Source organism: Hetaerina americana, unplaced genomic scaffold, assembly GCF_022747635.1.
Source record: "Hetaerina americana unplaced genomic scaffold, ioHetAmer1.1.p SCAF_7, whole genome shotgun sequence".
In the NCBI taxonomy this organism is placed as follows: Eukaryota; Metazoa; Arthropoda; class Insecta; order Odonata; family Calopterygidae; genus Hetaerina; species Hetaerina americana.
This window is the reverse complement of record NW_027287316.1, coordinates 18,610,865-18,637,577: the sequence shown is the minus strand read 5'-3', so window position 1 is coordinate 18,637,577 and position 26,713 is coordinate 18,610,865. Positions and strand designations below refer to the sequence as shown.

The 26,713-nt window shown below is 35.4% G+C and overlaps 3 protein-coding genes across 4 annotated transcripts; 1 reads left to right on the top strand and 2 right to left on the bottom strand.

Annotated features, from left to right (window-relative positions):
• Window positions 1–2,163: 2,163 nt before the first annotated feature.
• Window positions 2,164–3,000, bottom strand: MED10 (mediator complex subunit 10). The gene is made up of 3 exons (XM_071595062.1): window positions 2,838–3,000; window positions 2,575–2,658; window positions 2,164–2,475 (listed from the first exon to the last, which is right to left on the bottom strand). Exons 1-3 carry the CDS (start codon window positions 2,957–2,959, stop codon window positions 2,274–2,276), a joined length of 408 nt encoding a protein of 135 aa, XP_071451163.1. The 5' UTR covers window positions 2,960–3,000; the 3' UTR covers window positions 2,164–2,273.
• A 39-nt stretch (window positions 3,001–3,039) lies between these two features.
• Window positions 3,040–4,678, top strand: LOC139696341 (epimerase family protein SDR39U1). The gene is made up of 5 exons (XM_071595061.1): window positions 3,040–3,127; window positions 3,371–3,477; window positions 3,551–3,758; window positions 3,838–3,981; window positions 4,129–4,678. Exons 1-5 carry the CDS (start codon window positions 3,097–3,099, stop codon window positions 4,572–4,574), a joined length of 936 nt encoding a protein of 311 aa, XP_071451162.1. The 5' UTR covers window positions 3,040–3,096; the 3' UTR covers window positions 4,575–4,678.
• Window positions 4,679–4,695: 17 nt separating this feature from the next.
• LOC139696340 (nudC domain-containing protein 1) lies at window positions 4,696–25,844 on the bottom strand. 2 transcript variants are annotated; one of them, XM_071595059.1, is made up of 9 exons: window positions 25,623–25,844; window positions 25,397–25,554; window positions 25,090–25,278; window positions 22,079–22,331; window positions 18,736–19,147; window positions 16,198–16,345; window positions 12,620–12,742; window positions 6,560–6,806; window positions 4,696–5,094 (listed from the first exon to the last, which is right to left on the bottom strand). In XM_071595059.1, the coding sequence occupies exons 1-9, from the start codon at window positions 25,738–25,740 to the stop codon at window positions 4,853–4,855; spliced, it is 1,890 nt and encodes a 629-aa protein (XP_071451160.1). In that variant the 5' UTR covers window positions 25,741–25,844; the 3' UTR covers window positions 4,696–4,852. The 2 variants fall into 2 exon arrangements, with proteins under 2 accessions (XP_071451160.1, XP_071451161.1); XM_071595060.1 differs by lacking the exon at window positions 25,623–25,844 and having other exon boundaries at window positions 25,090–25,309; window positions 25,397–25,482.
• Between the last annotated feature and the right edge of the window lie 869 nt (window positions 25,845–26,713).

The window sequence follows — 26,713 nt, the reverse complement described above, 5'->3', positions numbered from 1 at the left end:
CCACTTAAGACATGTGCAACCAACCAACTATATTTTTGGATTCGCTGGACATGGTGGAAGTTACATTTAACAGGCTAGAAACTTCGGAAATAATACTAGGAGATAGGAACTGATTCACTGACTTTATGCTATTACTGTTCCGAGCATCAGCACAAAATCACTACACTGACTGCATAATTGATTTATTTAATCCTGGAAAATATCTTTTCATAAGTACACAACAGAATCAGACGTAAAAAGGAGGAGAGAAGACCTTATGATATGATTAAAACGAATATCTTGAATTCCTAATTAAAAACGAAAGGAGTACGGACATGAATGCATGTGATTTACGTTGATCAGCGGCAATCGGGGGAAACCAAAACTTTTATTAGCGTCTATCAAACGAACCAGAAATATCCTTAAAAAAATTATGAGCCTAATCGAAACAGCTGAAAACCTCCATAGTTGTACCGCCACAACAAATGTCATAACAGCCGACTCAAGTAAAAGAAACCCTAAACCCACATAACACGGGAACAACAGTCTTGAGAGACGGAGATGCGGAAATTTGAAAAATAGAATCAAGACGAAGATTCAAAAACCGTCCACTAAAAAACGATCCCAAGGTGATGACCATACAAAGCAAGACATCGTTGCAGACATTACGGCAATTTTTAAGAAATAAAAACAGATGTATACATGTATTACAGGACATCCTGAAAGCATCAATAACCCGAGGTAACAACACACGAAGGAGACGAGCAGGCGACACACCATTCGGCCCAAACCAGTCGCAGCACTCGCGGGCCAACCAAGACGGCGTCCTTCGCCTCTACCTGGCGGCCGTACCTTATGGGGCAAATGGCAAGGGCATTTATTTGGTATCCTTAACTCTGACAACTCCAAACTAGTGTTTTGCGGTTTATCCGATAGTCATGATCACCATAAGGTCGGTATGATACAAGCCAATTCAAAACTCGAGCCAATGACATCGACTACAGCAATAGCAGATGGACATGCCGGCAAAAGATAAATAACAACAGACAAAATTTCTACTACTGCAGCTTATCGCAGAAGCGTGCGATCATTTCAGAAGAATTAAAAATACATTGAAATAACTAACATATACCATCCACTCGGGAACAAATAACAATAAGTAAAAATTACGTCCAAAATTCTCAATTTGTATTTGATGATAAAATTATGACAAAAATGCATCTCAATGGAAGATTTACAAAGAAAAATTACTTTAAGACCAGGATCAAGGAAATGTTGGGATTCATCACTACCTGGGCCAGTACATCGGAAAGAACATTATTTTTTCCCTGAATTTTTCCAATCTCCTTTCACCGAAACTCAATTTCTCACATTAAAACTGAGATCCAAAAGAAAAAGTCATTCAACTGCCATTATAATTCAACAAGGAAATCAAACAGGTGTCACGATCGCGAAAGCTCACAGACGTCAAAATACGGTATACTTCGTAGTTAACATATCATTGCACATGGACCGCAGACCACAATTCAAGTTGAATAAAATTCGTAAAATACCGTTTTTCATAAAATATTCATAATTAACTTCCACCAACACAAAAATAAACGAAATATATTATACACACCTTGTCATCCTATGCACGCACAATCCTCAGGAATGTAATTCCTTTTACAATATATTTGTGATTTTAAGCTGTGTCAACAATTAAGTTCGCATTAAAACCTTCATAAACACTAGGTCCTGAAGAGCCGTGCTTCACTACGACACTGAGAATTCTCCATCTTGAAACAGCTGGCAATCAACTGCAACCTTAGTCATATTAGCAATTTTTCAATGCAATATCCATTACGTTGAGAATCTACATCAAATTAATGCTTTAATGTTGATGCTTCATAGTTCCCGAAACATTTAGAAGTGCAATTAACACTAAAAAAAAAGCCATAAAGGTTATTACATAGTTAAATTAACATTTTCTGGCTTTATTCTCAAGTTCAGTGCTCGACGGGTATGGCCTTAAACTTAACGTAAAAATCCTTATTTCACCACCACCCCGTAAAAATTTATGAAAGTAATTACAGGTTTAGATTGTAAATTCTCATTAAAATTCGTGGCTTGTAAATAATACCTTAAGTTTATAAAAATAAACCTTTATTAGGAAGCCTGGGTTTATGCCAAAAAAACTATATATCAAAATAATATTTTAATATAGACGTTTATAACACCAAAATAATACATAACTTCCACTTATACAATGCACAATTAGATATGAAAACATTCATTGATAACATCAATTTCCATTATGAGAGGGTTCTTTCATCACCACGGATTGCCCTGTATTTCGCCAGTTCGGATGGAAAAACATTGTTCAATTCTACCAATAAATGAGCCTTAAACTTTCTATAAGCGTCAATCTTTCCTTTAACTTGTTCATTTTTGGTTAAGGCCTTTTCAATGCAATCCTTGGTGTACAGTTGTGGATTTCTTCCTTGGTCGATATAGCTAAATACACAAAAAAGTATTAATGAATAACAAATACTTTTTCAATATAAAGTCACTTCGAATACCGTAAAATAAAGTTTTTGCTAAATTTAAACTTACTCGAAAACCTCTAGTGGAACGTGAACATCTTGAACTTGCGATTTTAACTTATCCACTTCCTGCAATCCGTGCACCAGTGATTGACTGGAGCAAATGAAAGATAAACGTTAAATAGCCATAGACAATAACGGAAACTGTTCGAAGAGATATACCACTATTAGTTAGTTGAAGAAAATATCACTGAAAGTTCACTTAGGCTTCTGGAAGACAAAATTTAAGTGGAACAAGTTGCGCCGTAATGATAAAGACAAATGCATACTTACATTTTTTGGTTGAGAACATTCTGACCCTGTGGCTGAAAGTCGCTCACTATTATTCGAATTTGCCTAACATTCTCTATAAACATTTCCAATTGTGTCTCAAGATTTTCCAGAGGAGACGCCATTTTCAGTGTTTACCAATGTTATTCAGATGTCACTTGTGAAGTTTGTGAAACAACTGAAATCGGTATTTCGCACTGCCGTACTAAAAAATAAAGGAATCGGTAGAATGTTATGAACTCCATAAATATAAGAAATTAACATGACTGGAAGAATGGGAACTGTCGTCATTGGTAAATGACTATTCATCGACTGCTTTCGTTTTTTTAATCCTAGGATTATGTAATACAAATTTACTTTTTCGGACTGTGAAGATAGCTAAATATGTGTGTGACGCTATAAACTCATCTAGGAAACTTAACGCGTCTTAAATAAATTTTTCTCTTACGGTCAATCTGCAGTATTGTATGCGCTTTGTTCAGAACATGTCTTTTACGAGGGTTTTAACATTTAGTGGCGAAATATTTGTGTTTTAGGTGGTGGCACGGGCTTCATAGGTTCAGCCCTTTCGTCCCTTCTCAAAAAAAAGGGTTATAATACCATTACCGTTTCCAGAATGCCTGGCCCTCAGAGAATATCATGGGTATTTTCTCTTTGTTTTGCTTTTTTTATTTACCATGTTAGTTGCATATTTAATCGTACGGTGTGTATTACAGACAGAGCTTGCCAATAGTGGTTTACCAAAGGGTTGTACCGCTGTTGTAAACTTAGCTGGTCAGAACATATTGAATCCCACACGACGATGGACACCGGGCTTTAAGCAGAATGTATGGGCTAGCCGAGTGAACACTACCAAAGCCCTATCTACAGCAATATGTAGTGCTGATTCAAAACCTAGTGTTTTTGTAACAGTATCTGGAGTTGGTAAGGTTTAACGTTTGTTAGAAACAACACGTCATTGGGTTATAAGTACATTGTCTCACATTGTTCTACTTTTATTTAGGATATTATAAACCTAGTTTGAATGAAGAATATACTGAGGATAGTTCTGGTGGAAATTTTGACTTCTTGTCTAAATTATGCACTGAATGGGAAAATGCCGCTAAATTACCTTGCGACAATGTTCGTCAGGTAATAATAAGATCTGGTAAGCCAATTGTTAAGTGTGATGATTCTTATTAGTTGCTGTGGTATATCTCTATGGCACATTTGATGTTGATACGGTCTGCTTAAGTGCCATAGCAATTACTTAGGTAGTAGCATGATCAGGTCTTAATTTTTGTCCCATTCGAAGGAATTGTTCTTGGGCGCAATGGAGGTATGATCCAACAACTTTACCTTCCATTTTGGTTTGGCCTTGGTGGACCCATTGGAAATGGCTTGCAGCCACTGCCATGGATTCATATATCTGATATGTCAAGATTATTCCTACTTGCAATCGAGGGTCAAGATGGGAAAAATCTTTCAGGAGTTTACAATGGAGTTGCTCCCAACATAGTCACCAATGCAGAATTTACAAAGGCCTTTGCTTCAGCCCTGAGGCGACCAGCCTTCATACCAGTGCCTCAGTTTGCCCTTAATATTGCCTTTGGTGAAGAACGTGCCAAGATAATGACAGAGGGTCAACGTGTGAAACCAAAGAGAGCTATAGAAAGTGGCTTCGTCTACTTGTATCCCAATGTAGATTCAGCATGCAAAGCTGTTGTGGGGGTATCTAAACACCCAGAAGATCCCTTGTAATCTGTGAAGGGATGGCTTTGATTCCCTTATTGTAAAAAAATGTAAATTAAAAAGGTCATATGAATTCAATTTGCTATAAGTTCTACAATAAAATGCCATGAAAATTGAATTAAATATTTATTTGAAAATCAACATATTGCCATGTTAAAATGTGGCCAGACATTTTAAGAATCTTTGTTAATTCTGATGCTACCACTGAAGCAGATGTTACAATATTATGAGTCAAAATCATGCCTTTGGCACCATAGGTAAGAGGGTTGCTGAAATACTTTCAGCGGTCACTCATTTATCAAGTAAGCTAACAGCCTATCCTCTAACAGCAAATATAGTGTGGACACAGATGCATGAACACCAAGAATTTCTTGTGAGCTTGGTAAGGAAATAAGATGCTGTCTTGCTACTCTGTTTATCTGCTCCCCTGTTCGACGGTTCCTCAATTGACCATCTCCGGCAAGCTGAGCAGGCTGCCGATAAATATAAACATACTGACTTGCTTCACAAACTGCCACATATGAAGCATCTGAAATTAGATAACAATGATATTTCAGGATAAAAAATTGAGAACTTATCTCAAACAAATACGACAAATTTTTTAAATTATTTATTTTCATTGTATTTAAAATTTTCAACTCCATTTATTTAGGTTATCAACCATTATACAAACTTCTTTCAACTAAGTAGCAATAGCACTTCATAGGTGATCATGATTTTTTATAAATTCATAAAGATTTTCAGTTTCTGCAAATTAGTACATGAACTTGTATCCAAGACTGGACTGAATAATTTGATTACAACTTTGATGGATTTTTAAAGAGGGAAATGAGGTTGAAACCAGTTTTTCAAAACTCAACAAATTAGAAATAGAATTAAGTCACTTAACTGATGAAACAGAGGAGAGAAGTCACATGAAATAATATTCCTTATGAGATAATTGTTTCACTGCCCTCTTTGCTTTAAATATGTAGTTATGATTGAACTGTAATGGTGCTATAATGACATTTAAACCTTGAAACTTCTGGTAAATCATCTTGTTAAGAGTTAATACCTGTGATTATTATTAACATTTTATCCAACTTAAGTCCTATAAATATTAGATCAATTTAATCTCTAATGAATGCCTAGAAATTTCTACAATACTCTGAATAATTAATCCTTATGCAGGTAATTGAATGAATAAGTCACATATCATGACCACCCTTTTGTATCATATGATGGCTGCTTATTTGGCCAGAGTATGGCATTATAAAGAGTGATTAGAACTTTTCATGTAATGATAAGTTATTGATATTGAACCATCCCTTTGAGGAACATGAATTTCCTGGAATGAGAAACCAAAATTTTGAAAAATTAGGAACTATTGTTTCACGAAATTGTATCCCTGAATAAGGAAAATAATAATATATACATGTATTTATTTATTTATTGCAATTAATGATTCTCATCAACAAACCAGATCACTCACAAGTAAAAGAAAATCATATTTGGCAACTAGACGGCTGAGAAATAAAATGAAAGGCTTCCTTAGAGTAACAAAAATCACAAATCGATGTAAGCATTAAAAATTTTTTTAAATTATTAGAATATAAAAATATTTTGAGAAAAAATATTTAAACTTATTTTCAGATAAACCCACTGCCTAAATTTGTGCAATTTCAATGGAGTGCCTCTCAAAAATTAGAGGAGGCCAAGGGCTGAGAAGAATAACAGACACACCTAGGCATACGCCAGCAGCATCCTTGAAAACATCTTAAAATGACAAGTAGGGAACTCTCCTATGTAAAACAAATCGAACATCAATTTTTTCACCGCCTTATTCCAAGAATTTTCCAGAAGAGCAAAATTACTTTTGTTTTCTAACTGTGCTCAGTTAGCAGACACCATGAAAGGAGTTTGCTATGAAGCCCTTACGAGTTGGCTATGTTCACAATCATATGACACTACATAAGAATTTTCTTCAAGAGTGCTAATGAAAGAGTGCAGCTTACCAGGAGCACAGGCAATGAATTTCTTCCTCTGCTTTGATGCCTGGACATACCCAAAAGAGACAAAGGAAGCAACATGAGAGCAGCTCCAATTCCTCGGCTCATTTGAGGACTCATTTTTAGATCGAGGGCTGTCCGATTTCATAGGTTGCCAGAGCAATCCATCTGGACCATGTCTGAGGCAAAGGGCTTGTGTAACATCTGGACCCATTTGCACATTAAACAGCCACTGGTTAGATGAAATGCACGCCTGAAAGAAAACACATCCCATTACAAATTACCAAAATAATAAATATGTTTTGACAAAATAGACCTCTATAGAATTAGAAATCTTTTATAAAATAAGAATCGAAAAAAATGTGTAACTGCATACAAAGATTACTAAACCAGTCCAGTTAGTTAATTTCTATGTCATATCAGACATGAACTTTACAAAGTAATCCCAATTTATCTTTCTATAATGGCATGATTTTTAACATTGCATTAATCTTTAATTTTTCCATAGCAGTGATAGCTTTATCAACCAATATAGATTACTGTTATTATTGGCATTTCACAGATGAAGGTAAGTTTTGGATGGGCACACACACTAACAGCAGCTGATTTCTAATCCTCACCCAACACTACAATAAAACCTTCAATCCCATGTACTTTCTATCTCCCTTCATTTCAAATAACATATCTATCCTTTTCCTTCCTAATCTGCCAAACATTCTCCCCTTTACTCGAGTCTTCATCATTTCACCCCCAATTAAAATTTTATACACCCACCTTTCCTGCGCCCTTTGGATTTCTCCAGAAAACACACTCCCTCCATGCCTAGTAATTCTTTGCTTGTTTTTCTTTATGTCCACTTTACCTTATCCATCCTTCTCCAAACCCATACCTCAAAAGTCTCCAAACTACAACCACCACCTTACTTCAACGATCAAGTTTCAGAGCACTGGAATACCACACTCCAAGTCAAAGTTGTGAGTATTTTCTTAACATCCTTATTCTAAGTCCTTGTCATCATTTCTCTCCTTGTGAAAGCTTCTTGGCCTAATGCAATTCTTCTTCTAATGTCCCAAATACTTTGAGCATCTTGGTCCAAAATACATATAAGATAGGTTAACTGTTTTTTTTGGCTCGGTTTTAATCCTACTTTTTTAAGATTTAACTCAGCCTTCCACTTTCTTAAAAACCTTCTAACCTTGGTTTTGTTTAATTGAGTCTAATCCTAAAACAATGACACTATCTTTCTAACATACTCAAAAATACTTGCCTGAACTTTTGGCTGATTGGCTGATTAAAGCTTGATCATCCACAAACATAACTAGTTTTATGAAGTCCCTTCAGACTTTATTTCCTATCTAGTTCTTCCCATGCCTCTTTTATCATTTCCTCTACCTTTTGCCATTACCATTTACCACAATAGACTACTTGACAGAAATCTAATGCACATAACAATACTCGTCTTCCTGTATTTTTTTCGATAGCGAATAATCATAATAGTTTTAGATTATGACAGGAAACTAACCCTTTTACTCATCACTCAATTTTCAAAAAGATTGCTTTGATAATTAAAGACCAATCTTAATATTTTTCATCACGAAACAACTGGAAAGCTGTTTAATTAGCCCTTTAGATTCAAATGTTAACTATCAAGTTGCATTTTTCTTCTCTAGTTTTTCTTTAACTGCAAATAATCCAGGCACCATACAGTTTTAAAAAACGCTATGACTTTTCAGAAATTGCCTGGAAACACTAATTAAGTATTTCTTAGTCAACATTAAGTTGTACATATGGTTTCTAATAATTCTCAACTTTTTAGTTCCATAGGCAAGCTGTTGTTAATTTTAGTTTACAATTTAGGTATTTACAGAAGCACAACAAAACCGCTAAACTCAATTCAGAAATTTTTATTTATTTATTTATTTATTCAGTATTAGTCCGAAAACAGCACATGTTGGCATTTACATCGAACTATTAACAACGATAACAATGGTCACATTTACAAACACCCAAGCCCTAAATGGAGGGAAACTCACCTAGGCGGGAATCGAACCCACGACCCTTGGAATGGTAGACAGGGACGTTACCCCGCCGCCACCCGGGTCGGCAAATTTGAACCTGTTTGCCTCGAAACAAAATAAATTGAAAACATATAGCCATGATAAGTTGGCACCACTCACTTCTTTTAATTAGGAATGATAACAACTCACCTATGAGGTATACCGTAAACCTACAGACACAGACAACTACATTCACCATGATTAGTTTGTTCCCAAAAGTAACAAACTCTCTTCTTTTCATGCACTATTCCACAGACTGGTTAATATCCCACTTGATAAAAGTAATTATTCGAAAGGATTATAGAATATTAAAAGTATCGCCATACAAAATGGCTTTAATAGGTCTATAATAGTTAATATATTGAAAAGACATAACTTTAAGAGACCCATGAAGAATTCCACCACCCACACACAAGAGCCCTTCCACTACATTAAACTTCCTTACCATCCTCATTTGAGTAAAGGTGTAGAAAATATATTTAAAACAGTTAATACAAAGTCCAAAGAAACTGCGGGAGATGCCGCAACAGTAACTTTTAACGGAGTCATCCGCTAATGTGCATTTCAATGCAACAATTTCAGAGTGTAAAAATCATTCCCCTTGACTGGGATTCGAACCCAGATCCCTCAATATCCGGTCGAGTGCTTTAGCCACTTAAGCTACCAAGGCGTCCTCTTAAACTCTGAAACTTTTGGGCTTTTAAAGGAAAAAGGATATTGAGGGATCTAGGTTCGAATCCCAGTCAAGGCGAATGATTTTTACACTCTGAAATTGTTGCATTGAAATACACATTAGCGGATGACTCCGTTAAAAGTTACTGTTGTGGCATCTCCCGCAGTTTCTTTGGAATTTGTCAAAGTATAAACACCATAAGTATTTAAAAGTTGGCTTTAACCTTGTGGACTGTGGGGCCTCGTGCACGACTACGAATGCCTGTGACATTGTATGTACGGTATTTCGTTACAACATCTTGTTCCTTTAAAAGCCCAAAAGTTTCAGAGTTTAAGAGGATGCCTCGGTAGCTTAAGTGGCTAAAGCACTCGACCGGATATTGAGGGATCTGGGTTCGAATCCCAGTCAAGGCGAATGATTTTTACACACTGAAATTGTTGCAATGAAGTTAATACAAAGATTTCTTTCAGTAACAATATTAATCTTAAACATTTGTTGGGGAAAACCAAAGACAAGATTGACACTGTCAATAAATTAGGAATCACCAAATACCCAGTTCCTCATGTGATGTTTCCTATGTGGGACAAACATAGGGAAACATTAAGATGAAATTCAAGGAACACATGGCCCATTTTAAATATAACAGACTGGAAAAGTCCAGCATTGCGCAATGTAGGACATGAAACATCAGAAAAAAATCTTCATTTCATCAAACAAACAACTGATTATTTACTTGGCACTTATAAAAGCCTCTTTATCCACAAATTTAAAACAAACGTTATTAATAATGATGATGGACCTAATCCTTACTCATCCCTTTTCTCTATTTTAAAATAAATATTTCAAATTCCCTGTCATTTTTTTTAATGCTCCCCTCTTCACCTCAATCACCTCACTTCCTTTCATTCCCCCCCCCCCCCCCCATTTACCGTCATTGGTTCTTCTAATGTTGCTTTTACCAACCCCCTTAAATATCCCCTCTCAAATAAGCCTCATTTTTCTCCCCTTTATCACATTTGGTTCTGCCTATTTATGCCTTAACCTCTTTAGCTTAGTGTATATATTGAAAGTTTGTCAGTTTCCTGATTCCCTTATAACTTTTTGTTGCAAGTGCTTTTTTCCTTCAGATTTCAGAGGAGGGCTATATTGTAGTCGAAATAAGCGTATCTGACACACACAGTTGTCTTTCCCGGTTTTTTTTGCTAGTTTTGCTCAATTTGAGAATTTTCCTCCCACTAGGGAGGCCCTTTTTGAATGTGTGAGTGAGTGTTCTCCTGAGTGCTTGTGAGTGTATCAGCTCTGTGGTTGTCCCTGGCATGGAATTTATTCCCATAAACAGTCACGGATAGTATATATACTAACTTGATCAAAAAGTTCCCGGAATAACCACCGTGTGGCGCTCCCATCGTTCCGATTTGAGTTCTGTTTTTTTTGTTAAATTGGTACATCTGTTGTTGATATTCCCTTTAAATCTTAGTGTCATAACTTGACATTTGCAAAAGTTACGTAGCCAAGAGTACATCTATCTCTGTGTGTGTTGGCGATTTTTTACAATTTCAGAAATGGATTTAAATTTGCAACAACGAACTTGTATTAAATTTTGCGTAAAAAACGGATTTAGTGGCGCACGGACGTTGGAAATGTTGGAAAAGTGTTTCGGCAACGATTCTCTAAAAAAAACGGTCGTTTACCAGTGGCACGAGCGGTTCAGAAGTGGTCGTGAGTCAATCGAAGATGATGAACGCAGTGGCAGACCATCGACATCGAAAGTCGGTGAAAAAATTGATAAAGTAAAAGAAATGTTGGTCAATAACCGCAAATTAACCATCAGAGAAATAGCGGAGGACTTGAACATTGCCTATGGATCCGCCCAAGACATTGTGGTTAATGATTTGGGTTTCCGTCGTGTAGCAGCAAAGTTGGTGCCAAAAGACCTCAATTTCATGCAAAAAAGAGACCGTGTTGACGTCGCAAAAGACATGATTTGCGAGGCTGAATCCGATCCCACATTCATCAAAAGGATCATTACTGGAGACGAGACGTGGGTTTATGAGTACGACACGCAATCCAGACATCAGGCAAGTGAATGGCGTTCACCAAATGAGCCGAGACCAAAAAAACCACGTCGTTTTCAGTCAAAAAAGAAGGCAATGCTGACGGTTTTCATGGATTACAACGGTGTAGTGCATCATGAATTTTTGCCAGAAGGCCAGACAGTAAACAAAGAGTATTATTTGGGCGTTATGAGACGTTTGCGTGAAGCAATTCGCCGAAAGAGACCAGAAATGTGGGCAGAAAACTCGTGAATTTTGCACCATGATAACGCACCGTCGCACAGTGCTATCATTATTCGTAATTTTTTGACGAAAAATGCAACAAATACCATCCAACAGCCACCGAATTCACCTGATTTGGCTCCCTGTGACTTCTTTCTGTTCAATCGAGTAAAAAACCATTACGGGGAACGCGTTTTAGCAGCCGAGAGGAAGTAATGGAAAAATCGCAGGAAGCACTGATGGACATACCGAAAACCGACCGTAACTTTTACAAATGTCAAGTTATGACACTAAGATTTAAAGGGAATATCAACAACAGATGTACCAATTTAACAAAAAAAAACAGAACTCAAATCGGAACGATGGGAGCGCCACACGGTGGTTATTCCGGGAACTTTTTGATCAAGGTAGTATCTTCATCAGCCCAGATATCCTTAATGGAGTCCCTTTAACCCTGTGAATGATCCCAATTATGTTTGAGTGTTTGAGTCTGTAGTTGGTCACTGGCGAGGAAGCAACATTCCCACACACTACCGCAGAAGGGTGATCTGTTTAAGTAGTTTTGGTTGGTCAGTGTCATGGAATTTCTTTTCCCTCAAACCATCCCAACCAAAAACATTTGGTTTTCACAGCAGGACGAGCGGTGCTAACTTATTACGGCTATATGAGTTTTCAAATTTTTTTGTTAATTTGCGAGGCTGTAGAGCTCAAGTTCTTAGATGCTTCCCTCTGGTACCACTTAGTAACCACCTCAGCCAAAGTAATTAGATTTTTTTGTTTTGAGTGCTGCGAGATGATGTTAACAGGCTTTTGCAGGTTTGCAAGTATAACAAATAGAGCATTATGATATATTTGGAAACTATTGGATTACTATCGGGACAAATTTAAAAAAAAATGATCACATTAATCACTAGTCTAATGCTATATTAATTTAGTTTGCCACCATTAACAATACGCCTTGGATGAGTTTAAGTTTTAATAAACATTCTTGGTGACAATTTGAGAAAAAACCCATCGACATTTTTAAACAAAATTTTTACACAATAAAAATGTTGTTTACCTTGTGAGATGCTATATGTGCTTCCCCATCAAATCTACATAATGTTGCTGCATTGGAAGGGGCTTCGTCACACTCCTCCAACTCTTCTGAATTAAAAACAGGGACTGAACCAACTTGAGGATTCTAAAAAAAAATTAAGAGTAATTAGAAAAATCTTCACATGAAATGTGTAGTTGTAGTTTTTATGGGAGGCGACCGACAGCTAAGGCCATTTGCACCATTAGGGATGGATGGGAAAGGATGAAGGGTGGAGAGAAACCCTGCATCAGCATTAGCCTATTCTTGTCAAAAGGCACCAAGGGATCCACAGTTTAACGTCCCATCCGACGGACGGCGTACTCACTCAAAGTGCTCTCCACAAAGCACCTCAAGTAGGGATCGGGATACCTCAAAAAAAAAATTGTCTCCAGGATTTGAATCCAGGCCCTCTCAGTGGGAAGCCTATATGTTAGCCACCGCAACATCCCGATCCCCATGTGAAATATGTAATGATAAAATTATCTTAATGTAAATAAGTGATATGGAGACAGAGAAGCATTCACATTCATTCATGGGGTCAACGCAATGGCAGAATATTGGAGTCTGCCTTCAATTGAACTTGGCTTCTCCGGAATGACTGCTGGAAAGTGTAAAGAAGAAGAAAAGATCCCAATTATAATTTTTTTCACCTCCATTTTTCAATTAGTGCGCATTCATATATGTGTTGCCAGAGATAACTTGGCACATATTAATTGTACAGTGATGTTCTACCTCTCATTTTAAAAATAGTGTAGACTTTCTGACTGACGGGTTTAGAATAATGTTAAAACAAAACTTTGTAACTTTACATGAAAATAAGCTTTATTGCTTAATGTAGAGTAACAAAGTTTTGTTTTAACATTATTCATTATGGAAGGATTCCAATGTTATGCCTGAAACTATTCATTATATAGAGGGTCCAGCATTCAGATTCTGAGTAATACACTACAGCGAAAACAGGAACCTTGGTATTACCTCGACACATGAAGTCATCATTTTAACAGGGTGGTATTTAAGTCTTATCATCTGCTTTTTAAGAATGTTGTTTATCGGCACCAGTATGTGGCTAGTAACATAATTGAATGAAAAGGTGCTATACCATGTATCAATTAGAAGTTTTTACGTTATTTTTTAAATATCACTTATATCTTAGTAAATCAAGTAGATGGTACAGTAGGGTGATAGTTAAACTACAGTTTCACATAAAAAAGGCTGGATATCTAGCTAGAAAATGCTTCTGTGGGTCCTGTTCTGCAACTCAATTTCTGTGTCACCAACACAGACAAACAAGTACTGTTTTAGCAGTATTTTGGAAAAATAATTGCATTGCTCAATATTTTTTTTGTTTTTGTATTTGCTTGCATAATCTTTTGGATATAGTTGGGAACTTCACAGCAATACATATCTAAAAAGCCAGGATACAAAGTAGTTGGCAAAATTCTCATGAACTTCCCTCATATGACCATGGAACCCTTCATACTACTTTTTGTCTCTCCCTATTACACTATTGATGGCCCCTGATAATCCATATAATTAATCTTGATTGCCACTGGATAGCAAAGATTAGCAGGGCTACAGTTAACCAAACCTGGGACTGAAAAATGAATACATTTATCCTTTCCAATAAATAAAATAATGCTAAATTGGTCTAATTGCTTGAAAACTGGCAAAGTTTAGAGTATTTAGCCGTAGGGCAGAGTGAAAGACAATTGTGTCAATTAAATTAAACATAAAAAACTAACAACTACTATTGTTTTCTGAAATACATTATAATGAATTTTTAATGACATTCTAATACTGAACTCAGGATATGCAAATTCCTTCTATGTATTTTAGCTAAATCTAGGAATATGATTTCCATTAACTCTATATCTCTAGTTTTTTTTTAGATTGTGCTGGATAAACAAAAACAACACTAGTACTCTGAACACCTCTCTTTCACTAAAATGCCAGGGCAAAAATTTTGAGGAAGTCTTTTCCCCTCGATCAGCTTGACTTTAATTACTGAAAATCCAACTACACAAAAATTATATATTTACAATGTTCATTTGCATTCTGAAATAATATGTGTAGCCCTTTTGCCTGAGAGAAAAGTATCAGAAATATCAGGGAAATTGGTTGATGGGAGAATATTGTAACCCTGGGGAGATAGATACTTCCTTCCGGTTGCCTGCTTAACTTTGAAATATTTATCTTAGTTTGATGAATGCTGCATCCGTGCAAAACTACATGTTTCATGTTTTTACATCTTTTGTCAAATAAATCAATAATGAATCGTTTAAAAATTATAGAAGTAGGTATCCCAGAAAATAAACCTGTTTTTTTCTTCAGTGTTTGCCCAGTTTTTTCTCAGAGCAGTCTCTCCTATTTCAAATAAATTAGGCAAATAATATCTCTCTAGGGATAAATAAACTGTTTGTACCATATTTTCTGGAACCTTATGAGTATATCTGATAGCGTTAATAATTTTTCTTTAGTTTCATCAAATTTCTATTTATCCCTCTTGTTTATTTACAATAGAAAGGAAAAAATCAATAGAGAAATCAAAAGGTCATGCACTCAAGATTTAACTTGGGACTTTCAAAAGAATATGCATGGAAAAATTGTGGTAAAAATAAATCTAATATTGCTTAAAAATGAATACACACTCATTCTAAGGTCCATTTCCATTATATCCCATCTAATACCCATGTGAAATCAATTTAGGTCACCACTTACTGAATGCCTGCTCTAAAAAGCTGCACTGCCCAGATTCAACAATTTATGACTGGAAGAGGCACACACATGAGTTCATAAACGAAATCAACTCAATGAAGCCCAGACCTATAAATATTACCTTGTAAACACCATGGGTCATAGAAAACATCCCTATGATGTGTAAACAAATACACTTTGAAATTACAAGACTGACTGATTATCTATATAAAATAATTAAGAACTTTTTTTTTACTACTACACAAAAGCATGAATTAATATCAACTTAAATAGGAATATTTGGTAGAAAGTCTAATTAAGAGAAATATTTTTAACTATAATTTTAGGGAAAACATTGACAAAAAGCATTCAATGTATGGACAATGCCTGAACTTAATGCTATTAAAAATAAAGTTTTAACCAACCAAATGGATTGAATAAAAACTGACCATAAGCATCAAGTGTTACTTATGATAGATAAATATATACAAAATATCAGTTCTACTTTCAATGCACTACCACAATTATAATTTGTGAAGGCCATATTAATAAATTTTGGCAAAAATGTCCAAATAAACACTAACAACATATTCATTTGCAAACATACACATGGACACTCAAAAAGACTTAATTTGGAAAATGGTCAAGGTCTGCAGGGGATCACAAAATCTGTACTTCTAGGTAAAATCATGAAATCAATATTCTGGTATGAAAATATTTTGTGTAAAATTAATTACTTAATAAGGGGAAGTAAAAAGGGTCCTGAATTTTAGCTGCTATGACATGTCAACAATAATGAGTCCACAGCATCAAGAATGGATATTTATAAAGACTCTAAGGAATATTAACAGTAAGTCAGTTCATACCATAGTTTCCGATGTTAGATGTGAGAGACGGTTATTAATTTCCTCATGCAGCTTAGGGTCAACTTCTTCAGTGCATTTTGGACCACCTTCTGCAAACAGGTTGCTCCACATTTGTCCTTCTTCCAACTTGTGAAAGCACACTTCTAGTCTGAAAATACAAATACATGCTGTAAACCATAGGTATATACATGAGACATGCATATCCACCAGTTAAAAAAGCAATCGTCCACAGAATATGGTAAATGTGTGTCAAAATCAAGTTTTACGGGCAAAAGAAATACAATAATCAGTACCATTCACATAAAGTAAAATTAATAATGTGCATATTTTGCAATTAATTAACTAATCAGACAATGAAAATGTAAACATCCTACATGGTAATTTGACAAATGATGTTGGAAGGTTCATTTGTTTTTAAACTCTGCTATTCATATAAATTACTATCCCTTGGTTAGAGCATGCCCCTGAATCTAAATCTTAACATGCATGGTAAATATAAAACGGTGAAAAGAAAAGAGGGGGTGCTTTATATGGAGGCAGGAAAAATGGATGAAGGGCATATTGATCAGCAGTGGGATGTTGAAGACTTTAATAGAGGGGAGAATGTTAGGCAAACGAGGAAAGGGAAGGAACAGGATAGGGATGTTGGACGGGATGAAGGGAGGAAGAAAGTACTCAGAGATGAAGAGGGACCTGATGTACAGTAGGATGCTGGATTTTGTTTTTTGTTAGGAGTAATAAAATATTTATTTGGAAGTTGTGTCCATCCAAAATCTACCTTAACCGGTAGATTATTTAATGATAATAATATGATAAATGATGCATGCTCATTATGGCTTTGAATAGGAAGTTACCATGACCCTGCTAAGGAATGATATTTGTCCAGTATTAACAAAAAAACAGATTGACGCAAAAGTTAAAAATACTTTCCATTGAGGAAACATTCTAAATTTACTTCATAATACAGGGAATTATCAGTTAGTAACTAGTGTAAGGAAAAAAATAATTCCTATTGAGGAATATTTGTCCACCACAGTATTCTCACCGGTAAAGAAGTAGGTACCTATTAATTATCAGTAGTAAGGCAGTTGCTGTGCAGTGTAATACCTGGCAGGCCCAAATGACTGCACTATTGTTTCTTTGATACACACAGATGTGATGTACAATTTTTTACCTTCTTGCAGAATATATAAAAGATTGAAAGCCATTAATTTTAAAAAATTGCCTCATTAGTCATTAATTTTAGATTCAAATGAAGAGCATGTCATTTTTTTCTTCTAGTCCACCATATATTTTCCCAGAGAGTGCAGAAAAATAGAGGTCAATATGGTTATTTTTGAAAAAGTCAAATACCCTAGGCTCCCATCCAGTTCATTCTTCACCAGGATGTCAAGGAATGCCAGCAGGCCATCTTCGTCTAATTTCATTGTTGATTTTAAGGAGGAATGCAGGTAGTTTGGATGTTCAAGAAACTTCTTGAAGTCTTTACCGTGTTGCCACCCAAAGAAAGTATCATCCAGGTATCTCAAACATATACATAGTTGGATTCTTTTTGGATGACTTTATGGATTCTTGCACGAATCCTTCAAAGTAGAGGTTTGCCATGGCAAGGGACAGCCCATGGCTATTCCTGACCCCAGGGAAGTTTGATGCAAATCAAATTTGTCCCAGAGGAAATTTGAATACAATAGACAGTAGTCGGCCAGGTCTAGTACATACTACTTTGGTAGGCCTTTGTTGATCTGCAATTGGAGCCAATCTATGGAGCCATCAATTAGCACATTTGGATATCTATGGATACCACATCAAAACTGACGAGTATGTTCACATTGTTGACTTTGGTATCCTAGATTATTTACATGATGTGGGCCGAATTCTTCATACAAGAAAATTATGAGAAAAGCACAATTTCAATCTCAGTAACATTTTGACCAATCATCATTTGGTACTTATGGTGGCTTCATGGACAGAAGAATATTTTGCATTTCTCACAGCGTTGACCTCGTATGGTTATTTTCAATGGAAGAAGATATCATATACACAAAATATTTGAAACTACACATAGGCCTCGATTCAAATAATGTATTTCTCTACAACAAATAGTTTCAAATATGCAATAAATGTGAACCTGTATTTTTGGTTTAAGTTAGTTCGCAAATGCAACAAAAATTTACCACCTCCAAAAATACACAAGTTTTAGCAGAATTTTGATTTACACTTCTCCAAATAGGGGTTTAGAATCTAAATCTTAACAGGATGTAGCATTATCAAAATTAAACAAATGTCAAAGCTAACAGTAACATTACAGGGCACAACTGAAAATGCAGGACTGCCTTGTGCAGCCACCAATCAAAATATAAAGCACCCTTAATGAAGTCCACACTACTACAGGATCAAATGGCAGGTGATATCTTATTTCCACTAAATACAAACAACATACAGCAACTTAAAAAAAGAACGGTCCCATTTTAATATCTTCCCCAAGTTTGAAAAAGATACCGAAAATGTAGGGGAATCCACATGGGGAATTTAACTTACCTATTGTCTTTTATTTCCCATGTGGTAAGGTCATGATCAAGGAAATGCAGGGTAACTCCATGGAGCACTGTATGTTCAGATACTTGGATGCACACTTTCCTCCCATCAACCACACTCACTGACACATCACCGAGTTTAACATTTTCTTCTCCAGATGCAAGCGCAATGGTCACCCTAACTTCTTCAGCATCCTGCTGCCACTTAACGTCAGAATACATTAATTCATCCTCATTCTTTACTTCCTTAATTTCTTCATCTTGAAGGAGAGGATTTTCAGTGTCCTCAATAAAAGCAAATGGATGTTCACTACTTATAACCACACCCGTGCCACAAGCCTCAATGGTGGCATAATCTGGAATGGCTGACCCACAAAGCTTCCTTATACGTCCAACTGACCAAGAACCATCCTTCCCTATGGAGGAAATACTTACAATGAGACTTATATCAGGGAATGGACAGGACAGACATTATGGTATATTTCAGGATAATATAACTCCAACATACTAAGGAGTGAAATTCATAATACAGAATTACACATTTAAGGGCCAATTTATTCTTAAACAGTTCACTGTATCTCTGCATTAATTAATAATTAAGTATGTCTTTAAATCAACACTGTGAGAAGCCTGATAAGTATACGGCAGAAATATGTTTTCTGGAAGAGAAGACAAATGAAAGAGAGGTCATAAAGTTTCTCTTTCTGCTTGAAATAATAATTTTACTTGTATTCAGCCTACATTGTCCCTTCAACACATTTCCTTCTCACAGATTGTGAAGACAGCCACCTATGATGAGAGGATAAAGAACTCCAACCTTAGAGAAGCAACCAACAAGAATGAAATATTTGAAAATTGTGCAAGGTTAGATGGTTTTTATTTCAATGAGGCTTCATTTCACTCTTTAATTGCCTAGGGACTTCAAATAGCAACTTTTATCACTTGTCATACTTGGAACTTCAAACACTTTGCCAACAGCATGGCACTATTAAAAAAATTGGTACTTTAAGATAACAACGTATAAATTAGTTATGCTCAAATGGGAAGGAAACCATTTATGTACAAACGTTATTTCATCTTAAGTTCTAGCAATCAGGTAAGCACATTTTGCCAGAATTTCAAAGCCAAAGGCATTCTCTTACAACATAGCTGCTGATTATCATACCAGATTACTATTAAAGAGGTAGGGTAATATTCACATTCTAAATTACTAGTAGAGTCTTTCATTAAGAGTAAAATTATGCAGATTTATTCAACAGTTAAGTAGATTATCAAATCTAACCCAGTTTTCCCATTTTGTTCATGGTTCACCAACCATGATATTGTCAACTATGGGGTTTTTGAGAAACAATCCCTACAGTTGATGAGGAAATCTATAGAGTAAATCTCTCTTATGTGTTTAATGATGTACTAAATGGTAAATGAATAAGTAAAAATATGCATAACTTTCCTAAAAAATATGTAATTACTTCCCGGCTCATATTTTCCAAAATATGTAAATGGAATCATTTTTACTTCAGCCTAAAAAATCCAACAATATCTTTTGCTGCAGAAAAAGACAAAATATTCAAAAACTACCAAATAACTTATCACCATTTGTAAGCAATAATTGGAAGGCAACCTTTTGCTACAATTTCACAAAATGGGATACAGGAACTATTATTCCTCAGAAGTAAATTAAAATTCAACAAAAATGCCCGTAAGAAAATTATAAATGACACTGCTATAAAAATAATCATAACAAATGAATGCAATGCCTAGGTGCATTATATTTTGCACATTTTTTTATCATGATAGAAAAGTGAAATATGTGGCATGTTTATGCCAAAATAATTTCATGAAGAAAACATATTTTGAGGAAAATATGACAAACTTTGAGTATATTTTGACAAGTGCTAAATATAGCCACTATATCATGATGAGCTTGAGATTAGGTGTAATTTTTAAAACACCAACATTTTTAAACAATTCTCAACTGCAAAATTGACAAATTTATTTCTAGTTACAAATATTGAACATTTTAAAGCATTTTGAATGCTCCTTTGATTTCAAGCGTCCAGTTTTTTTAAAGTTACATAATTTAATAGAACTCCAAAATGTACTGAGGTGATCCCAAGTTCAACATTAAACTGTTGGATATTATGGTAATCAGTCCATTTTTTCTCAACAAACATTGAAATAATGTAGCATTATGAAAGAAATACTTTTAAGTGCTTATTTAATGTTTTGCAGTGTAAATTAAAATTTGTTTTTGTCATGGGTACGGATTGTGTCAGTGTCCTATCTTAACACTTCTAAAATGACATTAACATTTCAACACATCTAAAGTAATAGTAGTTTATATAATGAAATATTTCAAAATGCATCAATGGCTGAGGTGAGACTCCACCACAACCCAACTATAGATACCTAATTTGTTATTTATCAACACTATAGACATGCCATCAATAGGATCTGAACCAACAGCCTTTGGACAGACCAGAAAGCATGTTAATCCACTGGACTAAAAAGCTGAGGACTTGAATTAATGAATTACTGTGAGAGCAAATTGTGATTCCCAGTCAATAAACAATTGCTTCGCTGATTTCAAATAATAAAAAAATTAAAAGCACCAAATAATTAAGAATAAAAATAAATTAAAATACCACCTTCCCATGACCATATAATGCAACTTTAATAGGACTGAAATATAAATTTGAACTTTCTTTGAATCTAGACTGTGTGGCAGCTGGTCACATGTATTGAAAGTGCTGTCATTTTCCCACGTTACCCTAGGTATGTGATTAAATAAATATTAATCTTATGTGTCTGAGAATAGTGAAATAAGCCATACATATTAAAAGGTTGTTTTAAGAAATATTAAAAATATTTATACATCTATCTTGATATGCAGGACGTTTACTACTAACTGCAAATCATGCTTCACTTATAGAATAGCATTTTAGTTTAAAATGACTTATTTTAATAAAATGTACACAAAAAGTTATTTTTGCATTCCCAATACAAAAGCAACAGAACACATGATAATTCCAAAATCTAAACAATGTCCAGAGATTATGGATATCCCCACACTTTTGACACAAATTACTTTACCCCTTAACTTTCACCCGTGACATCTAAAATCTTAATAAGCACTCAAAGATTGGCAATTAAATAACAGAGAGATTTTATAATACAACCATGCATCAACCAGGATCGTCCAGAGTAAATGTGAATTGGAGTCAAATTAATGAAAGTTACTAAGTAACTGAACTAAAAAATTGTGTATATTTCCACCAAATGTTTATTAGGTACGACTAGTTTCAATGTATCGGCATCATTACCAAAGGTTACTAAGGTTTACGTACCTTCATGAAGTGTAACCCACTCAATGACTGTGACAAATGCTGTAGCACGAGATTTGTTCTGTCCTAGTCTTTCGTTAGATGGGATGCTCCTCTGTCCTTTAACTTCCTTCGCCTCCTCCACGTGCAGCAATAAGCAATGGACTTTACGTCCACTGAGTGCATCACCCAAGTCATTCAGCTCCCTATCTTCAACCAAAGAATGAACTAAAACAAATGGTGCCTCGGGCCCGCAGACCTCCTCACTCAGAAGAACCTATTATTTCACAAGAAGAACAACACATGTTAAAGAGCTACACAAAAACTGCAGTAACTTATTACCCATTGAAGTTATCTATCTGCATTATATACAAAAACGATTTCAACATTAAATATATATATTTGGCATACACTGAAACACCCTTCAAATTAATACATGCTTTCAAAAATTTGAAGGTAAAAATGGCCTTAAAATAACAACACTTTCTGAAAAGTTATATAAATATTTTTGTACAAAATGCTCATCAAACTGCTAGAGGCTCTCAATGATCGCAGAGTACTTAATGTAATTTTATAGCATGAAATACGAATCAGAAGTAGTTACATAAAAGCACTAGCAAAGATAAAAATGTTATGTGCTTCACACACTACCTACAACTAATAATAAGGTTGCATGCTTAACTTCCAACAAGAGGTGCACAAATTGCTTAAATATTTTATATAGCACAGAGTCAGCCAGAGGCATTATTCAACTTAGGCCTGCATGCCCCCTGCCTTAATTATCTATCACCTGCAACAGATTAGAACAACTAATTTTATATTACTTGACTGATTCACCGTTAAAACTTCAAAATTGAAACATATACCAACCAAGCAATGCAATAAATCATAATCAAGAGTTACTAAGTGTATTGTATTGCAAGTCCGTAGTCATGAAATAATGAAAATAACACAAATGGCCAAAGAAAAGTAAAAATGGTTGTAGACAACACAATACAATTTATATATATCGAATGAAATATTTTCCCACTTTTTCTTTCTTCCAAGAAAAGTGGAAAAATACAATGTGTTCTTCATTTACTGAACATGAACTCCCACAAAGTTGAGCCAGAAACCATAGAATACAATTTATATTTACACACTGACCATCCCCCTGGATTCTGAAAGCAATAGCATTGTCAATAAAAGAAGTCCTGATACTTCTTTTGAATTTCCTCTAGTCATCATATATTGTTTCGCACTTCCTATATATTTGCATACATACATTAATCTTGACCTTTTATTCTTAGGTTTTGTGGAACAAGGATGATGTTACCGGAAAAGTATGTTTCCCCAAGAAAAGTTAAAAGTGAAATGAAAGTTTTTGTCATGCAAGTAGATAATATTGCTGCCATCACTTTAGAATATACTCCCCTCTTTTGACTGTATTCCAAATCGATGCAAAATAGGGTATAAAACACACCAGTATGGGTGTTTGGAGTGGAGTTTCCAGGCCTCAATAATAACCACAGTAAAAATATTAAAAAGGTTAGATCAATTGGGCAGAGCTCATCTCTTATTAAGCCATATAAGGTGTGTGTAATGTACATGTATTAAGGTAAGGGAGGCTATTCCCTTGCCTGTGGTTTCCCAAGATCTGGTGCCTAAAAATCACAAAGATTGGGAGACCTGGGATTGTCCACAGTCATCAGGAATTGAACCTGGCTCCTCAAGTACATAATGTGCACCACCATAGAGTACACTATTCACTGGGCTAACATGTCATGCAGGTATGTAAAACAAATTTAAAGCAAAAAACAAACTCCTATGAGCATAATATTTTTGTCATCAATCATGATTTACAAAAATTATTGATGAAAAATCAATGCACCAGGGATTCACTCAAACCTTCATGAGTTGAACAATGCAATCCGGATGGAAACAATGTTATGAGTAGAGTCGATTTCTAATTTTTTACTTAATACCAAATGGATGCAAAAAGGATTTTGATTATTGCTCAGATAATACGCAAAACAGAATGGAGCCATTTTGACAGCACTCAAGTCAGCTGTCTGACCCCCACCTGTAGATCAAATTCTCTACTTGGGCCCCTCTGTTTTTCGCTGATTACTAGGGGAGGGTAGAGTGAGTTGAAGGTGTTAAAATTTTCAGGAATTCTTAATCCTCTAGTAAAAGTACTACTACTACTAAAGTATAGTAGTGGCAAGTAACCAAAATTCAAAAGAAACATTTCACAATTCAGCACTTATATCCAATTTTTTGGGATGCCACTATGATATCCTGGGTTTTTTGTCTACCCTAAACAATGATATCATCAGGTTTTTGTGTCCTCACACAATGGTGACTAGGCTTAGAATCCACTGACCTAAGGGTAAAATTAATGTAAAAAATACTTCGACCGAAGTTATAACAGGGATCCTACAGCATAAGTTTTCTAGGGGTATAGAAACAATGAAAATAGTTCCTCCTCAGACTGCAATAAAAAAGATTAATTATCTTTAATTCCGGATTTTACTTTCTAAATCCAGTTTTCAAAGGGCATCATTTTTTTCCGTTTTCGAGAATACCAGGTTTGGTTACACTACCTAGTGTTTCCATTCTTTCCCTTTGTTTTCACTAATCTATTTTAAAATTTTTAGTCCCATATACTGAACGAATCATTTGAGAAAACAATGTCGAAATAAACCACACTAAGTGGAGTTCACAAATATTTGACTGTCATACATCAGCAGCTTGTAAATAATCAGCACAATAGTGGAGAATAAACTATGGCAAATCTTCGCGGTGTATGCGAAGATTATCTCATTTCGTCCAAATAATAACGCGTGAAATTTCCCTAACACCTAAATTTTATCCATATAATCACAACGTTGCAATAATGTTTGAATGCTTCAACGGAATTTCAACACTGGTTAAGAGGATACGTCATCCACATAGCAAAATGGGAATGCAGATAAACAACCAGATTTGAAACATACCGCATTTACTTGGTCTTAATGGATAGGCATGGCCTTTGGAGGCGATGGGACGAATACCTGCCACTTTCTGCCATCATTCGCCGCTTGACGACCACCTGACTTCACCAAATGCAAAGTACCGGCTCCGTCAGAAAGAAGCACTAAATCAAGTCCTGGAAATGATGCTGATGGATTATAATGACCTGGGCGCCTCACATGGTTACTAGGAATTTCCCAAACTTCGGTCAAACCTTTAAGTCTTCCCGTCTTCACCAAGAGGAACATACAAGAGAAATATCTTATTAAAGATGGAATAATTCATAATGTCATCGTAGATAAACTCTGTGGACACACTAAAAGAAATCAGAAAACCAGGTTAACTTACTTCCCGATTCAGCACATTCCGCTGCACCATCCACTTTTCGTCAACGAAGTAAACGTCATTCAAACTCCACGGATCGTAGAATAAATGATTATGCAGTCCAAACAATTTAACATGCTGCAAAGAATACTGTTCTTCACTCCGAAGGACATGGTCAACTTCTGCAAGAGACGATGAAGAGTTATTATTACGCCAAGAAGGGCCAACAAATTTAAATTTATTTACTTACTTGATGGTGAGTTGCTTATATACAATGGTATAGGGTCCAAAGATAGCTTGTAACCAGCAAAATTGGGGTCTAATAAATTTCTTTCCGGAACCAGTTCTACAAGAGTAGCGTTTTCCATCTTCTGGTTTGTGCTGAAAGATATAAGAATTCTTTCTACGCGTTGAAATTGGCCGTACAATACTTATCACTACAACACGCACATTGAAGGAAATTTCAATCGGAAACACCTGGAACAACATAAAACAATTGAATTACGCGCGGCGGTTTGCTCACATTTGGAGGTTTTGCAAACTTGCTTTTTCCTCAATCGTGCAGGGTTTAACCAAGAATTTACTGGGAAAAATTAAAAATGAAATACAATCATATGAATATTAAGAATCTAATTCATTGTAACGGAAGTCGCCGAAGTAGGAGGATAATCTAGAAGAAAGAAAACTGGATTTCTAGCAACCAGAAGGATCGAGGAAACGAGGGCATGATGAGCAAGGAGTAAGAGCGTTTCCCCGATTTTTAGATATCTTTTTATGGCCTCCCTTGGCTATTTTTGTATCTGCATAATTTATTTAGGTAAAATACTTGAGTATTGTGCCGAATTCATCATTTTTCAGGGCTCGGTTAAGGCGAACATTATTTTGGACGACAGTTGTCCACATGCAGTCTTTTAATCACGCCAAAAATTATCTCTTTGCTAAATGAAGCGTTAATTTCTCATCTGGTCAAGCATATTACTTTAATTTTTCGATATTCGAGCACATGACCATTAATAATAAATCTCAAATTGAATTATGCCATATAGTTTTACCAGTACCATAATTTATAACTGGCAATTCTATTGTTCCCCTGCACTGTAGTTATATTGAGTTTGGAAAGTGTTTCAGTGAAATAAAAAGATTTAATTTCACCGAATATTAGGAGCACGATCGAAGCTGAAATTATAGGCTATGTTGGCAATTTTAATGATTTCTTACCTAAGGAGGTATTTTGAATGCGGGACACATCAGTAATCATGGAGAAACATTTTAATAAAATTATTTCACTGACCAAGTACTAAAAATGCACCAACTACGCGTTAGTAGGAGACACCATGTGGA